Here is a 6,929-nt window from a genome sequence, read left to right as displayed (position 1 = left end):
GGATTGGGGTTACATATTTGTGAATGCTCAGACCAAGAATTCTATAACAAATCAGTACTGTTTAATTGGATTCCAATTCATTAAGAAATTCTAAAGAAGTCCTGACGAATGGTTTCAGCCTGAAATGTTAACTGTTTATGCATTTCCATAGATGCAGCTCAACCTGCTGAGTTCCTCCAGCATATTCTGTGTTGCTCGGGATTTCCAGCAGCTGAAGAATTTCTTATGTTCATCCTTTAGAAATATGAAGTGTTCATGATATTTGGATAGTAATTTCAGTAGTCAGATTCACCAGAGGCTAAGAGAATTTTTTTTAGTGTGTACTTAGAATATCACATTCTAGCTCATTCTGAATCTATATGAAAGTAAATTTTCAACATCCCAAAACTTGCTGAAGAGAATTAAACAGAACCAGCATTGTTTAATGTTGCACAACTTTATTAGAATACTCCGGCTATTCTGTACAAATTGAAAACCGCATATTAAGGTACATTACAACTGTTTGAACAAGGTAAGGCTGGAGCACTCTATGCCTGGACATAGTGCTGTGCACTTGACACAAAAATAAAAATAGATCTGTGTTAAAGATTTTACTTCCACAGGAAAACTGACGATTCTCATTATCATCCTAAATGTGCATCTTTTTAGAAGATGAAGTGGATGCAACTGGAACTAGTATGCCCAGGAAATGGATTTATTTCCCCCCACATGCTGGTTAGTAGTTTCTGTATAACAGTAATAAATAAGTCTGTGATAACAACATTTCAGCACAGCCTTCATGTATATATAGTTTTGTATACCATTACCTCATTTTGGACTAAAACAGCAATGGTGATCATAGCACTGTTGGATTGGGTAGGAAACTAAGCTTTTGTAATGTATTTAAATATAAATATTAATAGATAGAATGCTAAAACTCTATGTAACTGCTCAAATATTGGGCAGCACAGTAAAGATGCACTTCAGAACTTCATGAAAATCACCACTGAGTCACTCAGCAATACTGCCCCTAGTTGCAAGTGACAAGCGTGTAACACTCACTACATTTCAAAATACCAGTGTTTATTAGAGCTGTAGAGTGCATGCTTGCTTTACCTTACAGTCGTGAACCCTTCAGCATTTTTGAAGTAGAATTTTGTATTATTTCCACTGTAAAAGTAAGCACAAAGTAGGAAAAAAACTTAAGTTAAAGAGCAACCCATGCATTTTAAAATAGTGTTTAGCTTATAAGATTGTGCTGCAGTAGGGAGGGGTTGCCTCAACTGCACAAGAGTATTTTAGATACACTTTATCACATGGCGTCAGTCTCCAGGCAGTGGTGTTTCCTTGGTACCACACTCCTATTGCTGCTTGCATTCAGCAGGCTGGTTGGGTTCTTTCTGGAAAAGAAGACAGTACTTCTGATCAGTGGGAGTTCTTACAGGTGTACCATCAGCAACACTTGCATGCATTCTAGCCAATGTCTGGACAGTAATACCACCACTGGAATTGAGGAAGAATTAATGGAAGTAGCTGAGATAATACTAATCATTTGGACTTTAACTTCCTGAAACTTCATTGATGCTAAGTGGAGCAGAGAAAAGAGGGAGGAAAGCATACAATTACTGGAGCTCCTATTACTCACAATGCTTTAAAACAGTTCAGTGAACACAAAACTAAACTTTGGAAGTTTGATTTACTGAACAATGGAATATCCTCAATAATTTCAGATATGACAGAAATGCAAAGTACTTAATTTCCAATATCACTAAATTTTACTTGCTTGTAAAAATAATAATAATGGGAAAAAGATGATTTAAAGGTTTTCAATATTTTTTGGAACAGCAACAGTCGTACTAAGAACTTGTCAGAGTAAGTTCCATTCTTCATCTCTTCTTCCCCACGCTCTTTTCTGAATGGAAAACCAGGATCTACAAAAGTACTTATCCAGCAACATTGGTCTAAAATGACTTTCAAATGTAAACCACAACAGAATGTGACCAGGAGGAACTGTAGCAATTAATGACAATTAAGTAATACTTATAATGAGACATGAGGCCACACTGCTATCCCAATATTCCTCACACCCCCAAAACCCATCCACCAGATGTCCATCAACTGAACTCCCCATCATTAATCTATCAGGAGCAACTGACAGTGGCTAATTAACCTATATACATATATATTTTTGGGTTGAGATGAGGATAGAAAGAACACCCAGAGGAAATCCAGGTGGACACAGAACATGCAGACAACTCAGCTTGAACACGGGTCCCCAAGTTGAGGCAGTAGCACAAACTTCCGTACCTCACTGTTTTCACATGGCTGTATATCCCACTCCCAGCTAACAAATATCTTTTACCTTCAACAAATGTAAAAAAAACAAAGTAATGACATGAGGTGCTTGTTATAGAATATGTACATGAGAAACAGAAAATATTTTAATGTAACTAAAATGTTAGAGGCAAGACAGAGAATACCCATAAAAGAAATTAAAGATGAGAACTTTAAATTGTACATGAAGGGACTGGATGCCCATCTGACATGAATGCTGGAATAATGTAGATCAGAATGGAAAAGAATATAATAAACTTTTGTGGATGAGTTGATGACAAATCTAAGGTAGGTTAGAGAAAACAAACCTATTGTAGAAGACAAGACTGCAGATATTGGAGTCTGGAACAAAACTGCAGTGGAATTGGAATGAGATTAATTTTGTGATAACAAACCAGATTGACACAGATTGGGCAAGAGAGTAATTTGGAGGTTGGGATGCATGGAACTTAAGTTACAAGCATCAAATAGGAATGAAAGCTATTGAGATGTTTTGACTTTGATCAGATAGATGAAACAAAACCAAGCACATCAGCCTCAAGATAAAGGATAGGGAGTAATATATTGCAGTCATGTTATAATACTGCAGAGATTTAAAGACACTGATGTGCAACTTTGATAACACAAGAACTATAACCATTCTTGTGAATCTTCTCTAGACCCTCTCCAACGCCAGCACATTGTTTCATAGATAAACCGCTCACAATACTCCAAACGTTAGACCGTAAGACATCAAAGCAAAATATGGCCATTTGGCCTATTCAGTTTCCTTTGCCATTCCCCATGACTGATTTATTATCCCTCTCAACCCCATTCCTTTGCCTTCCCCCCATAACCTTTGACTCCCTGACTAATCAAGAACCTATCAACCTCTGCTTTAAATTTACCCAATGACTTGGCCCCCACAGCCACATATGGAAATGAATTTCAGATTCAAAACCTTCTGACTGAAGGAATTCCTCCTCACATCTGTTCCAAATGGACGTACCTCTATTCTGAGGCTTTTGTCTGACTACTGCCTTATAAAGACACAGCATTAGATTCTTGGTTTTATATTCCAGCCCTCTCGACAGGAATGCTACGATTGCATTTGCTTTCCTTAATATCAACTTAATCTGCAAGTTAACCTTTATTGAAGCCTGCATGAGGTGCCCCAAATCCCTTTGCACCTATGATTTCTGAATTTTCTCCCTATATACATAGAAAATAGTCTACGCCATTATTCCTTCTACCAAAGTAAATGACTGTACACTTCCCTACATTATATTCCATCTGCCACTTGTTTGTCTATTCTCCTACTCTGTACAAGTCCTTCCTCACCCCTTCCTCAACGTTACCCGCCCCTCTACTTATCTTTGTATCGGCTGCAAATTTGGCCATAAAGCCATCAATTCTGGCAGCCAAATTGTTGACGTATAACGTGAAAAAAAAGCCGTTCCAACACAAGCCCCGGAACACCAATCAAAAGAGGCATATTTATTTCCACTCTGCCTCCTGCAAGTCAGCCAACCTTCTATCCTTACTAGTATCTTTCCTGTAATACAATAGTCTCTAATTCTATTTAGCAGCCTTATGTGTGGCACCTTGTCAAAGGCCTTCTGAAAATCTAAGTAAACAACATCCACTGACTCCCCTTTGTCTATCCTGCCTGTAATTTCCTCAATGAATTTCAACAGATTTGTCAGGCAAGATTTCCCCTTAAGGAAACTTCAGCCTATTTTATCATCTTCATTTTATAATGAATCAGAACCAAAGCACTCTAAAGTTGGGAATTCCACAGAACAACCACCCTCAAAAAATAGCTCATATCAATCTTAAATGAGACTCTTCTAGGTCACCCCTCATTTTTCTGAATTCCAGTGAATACAGTCTCAGAGCCATCAAGCCCTCTTCATGTGACAAGGTCTACCAAATGTCAAGATTTCAAACATTATGAGAAGTACTCACAAATTCTAGATCACCGGCCTAAATTGCTCAACTTTCCTCAAAAATCCTTTCATTCCAATCAATCTAGAAATCCAATCTATCCAGTACAATTAAAACACTGCTAGTATGATCTCAGGTTTTGAACAATAGCCAAGAGATGAGGAGCAAGAGAAATGGTGACTCACACAGGTCTGCGAGTGTGCTTTAAAAACAGTGCTTTGTGAGAGTTGCGGCGTTTGAACATTGGCCAGAGATCAGAATTCATTAGCTAGGGCAAATAAGAATAAGGCAGGGCAAGTGGAGCGCCCTTCACTGGAGTGAACAGTGGGCACATGAGGCTTTAGCTCTATGAGGCTTCAGTGAGAAAAGGCAAAAAGCTCTATGTAGACTTTCAGTTTATTTATTGTTTCTTTCTTTATAATTGCATGGTTAGAGCAGTAGGGATGCCAGGCAGGATAGTTAAATGTTTATTTATTGAGATACAGCACGGAACAGGCCCTTCTGGCCCTTCAAGCCATGCATCCAGCAACCCCCCAATTTAATGCCAGTCTATTGACAATTTACTATGACCAATTAACCCACCAACTGGCACGTCTTTGGGGGAGGAAACTGGAGCACCTGTAGAAAACCCATGCAGTCATGGGGAGAATGTACAAACTCCTTGCAGGCAGTGGTAGAAACTGAACCTGGGTTGCCTGTACATAATATGCTGTGCTAACCACTACACCACTGTGCTTGCAGGATGGGGGATGGCAGGGAGACCAGTGACTGATGACTTCTTCACCTGCAATAAGTGCATCCAGTTGCAGTTTCTAACGCTCTGTGTTATGTAGTTGGAGCTGGAAATGAATGAACTTCAGATTGTTCGGGAGGCTGAAGGAGGTGATAGACAGGACATACAGAGAGGTAGTTGCAACCAAGCTGCAAGACACAGAAAACTGGGTGACAGTCAGGAGGTGAAAGGGGGTTAAGCAACCAGTGCAGAATATCACTGTGGCCACCCCCTCAACAACAGGTATACCACTTTGGATACTGTTGGGGAGAGGGGTGGGGGAAGAGATGACCTAGCAGAGGATAGGGGGGAGAAGAGGCAAGCTGTGGTGATAGAGGATTTATGAGTTAGGGGAACAGAAAGGAGGTTCTGTGGACAAGAACCAGATTCCCAGATGGTACGTTGCCCCCCGGGTGCCAGGGTCCAGGACATCTTGGATCGAGTCCTCAGCATTATTACATGAGAGGGTAGGCAGCCAGAGGTCGTGGTCCATAGAGGTACCAATTACATAGGAAGGAAGAGGGACGATGTTCGGCAAAGTGAGTTCAAGGAGTTAGGTGTTAAGTTAAAGGATAGGACCTCCAAGGTTGTGATCTCAGGATTGCTACCCATGTCACGTACTAGTGAGGACTTCAAGATTTTTTGGATCATTGGGCTCTCTCCCAGGGAAGGTAGGACCTCTACAGAAGGGATAGTATACACCTGAACTGGAGGGGGACAAATATTAAAATTGCAGAGGGATGGGAGCCCGAGTGCCAGAAAAAATATTGGAGTGGTTGTGAAGAAAGATGTTAAGTCTACACACAAAGTCATGAATCAAAAAGTTGAACATGGGGGGGGGGGGGGGGGGACTAATGTTCTGAGCTGCACATACAAACTTTGTACTTCAATGCAAGGAGAATTGCAGGAAAGGCAGATGAGTTAAGGGCATGGATCAACATGTGGAATTATGACAATGTACCTATTCGTGAGACTTGGTTGCAGGAAGGACAGGACTAACAGTTCAATGTTCAGGGTTCTGCTGTTTCAGACATGATAAAGCGGAAGGGATTAAAGGGGAAGTGTTGGTATGAGTCAAGGCAAATGTCATAGCAGTTCTCAGTAAGGACAGATTGGAGAGCTCGTCTAGTGAGGCTTTATGGGGTAGAACTGAGGAATACGATCACATTAATGGAATTTTATTATAGACCGCCCAACAATCCACCGGATTCAGAGGAGCGAATTTGTAGAAATTGCAGACTGTTGCAAGAAACATTATGTTGTGACAGTAGGTGATTTTAATTTTCCATATATTGGCTGGGACTCCATACTGTAAAAGGGCTGGATAGGACAGTATGCTTCGGAAAGTTTCCCTGATCATTATGTAGAGGTCCCAAATGAAAGAGTGTGATAGTAGATCTCCAATTAGGGAATAAGACTGGGCAGATGACATAAGTTTGTGTAGGGGAACAGTTTGCTTCTAGTGGTAATGCCATTAGTTTCAAGGTAATCATGGAAAAGGATGTCTGGTCCTTAGGTACTTGAGAAAGAAATCAGGAGGGCTTAAAAAAAAGCATGAGGCTGCTCTAGCAGACAATGTGAAGGAGAATCCTAAGGGCTTCTACAGATATGATAAGAGCAAAAGGATAGCAAGGGACAGCAGTGGTCCTCTGGAAAATCAAAATGGGAATCTATGTGGAGCCAAATGAGATGGGGGAGATCTTAATTTGAGTTTTTGCATCCGTATTTACTCAAGATGTACACAATCTACAGAGTGAGGCAAAGCAGCTTTGAGGTCATGGACCCTATCCAGATTACAGAGGAGGTGGTGTTTACTATCTTGAGGCAAATTAGGGTGGACAAACCCCCAGGCCCTTGAACCCTATAGGAAGTAAGTGCAGAAATTGCAAGGGCCCTAGCAGAGATATTTAAATCATCC

General features: G+C 40.5%; 1 protein-coding gene across 3 annotated transcripts in view; it reads right to left on the bottom strand.

Annotated features, from left to right (window-relative positions):
* Positions 1-417: 417 nt before the first annotated feature.
* The window catches only part of nap1l4b (nucleosome assembly protein 1-like 4b), a 122,185-nt gene continuing 115,673 nt past the window's right edge, over positions 418-6,929 (bottom strand). For all 3 annotated transcript variants that reach the window (XM_072272300.1, XM_072272302.1, XM_072272301.1), the window contains one exon: positions 418-1,379. In XM_072272300.1, the coding sequence (XP_072128401.1) occupies positions 1,341-1,379 (39 nt within the window). In that variant the 3' untranslated portion in view covers positions 418-1,340. The remainder of the gene's footprint in view (positions 1,380-6,929) is intronic.

Source organism: Mobula birostris, chromosome 11 (assembly GCF_030028105.1).
Source record: "Mobula birostris isolate sMobBir1 chromosome 11, sMobBir1.hap1, whole genome shotgun sequence".
NCBI lineage: Eukaryota > Metazoa > Chordata > Chondrichthyes > Myliobatiformes > Myliobatidae > Mobula > Mobula birostris.
This window is presented reverse-complemented; position numbering and strand designations above follow the sequence as displayed.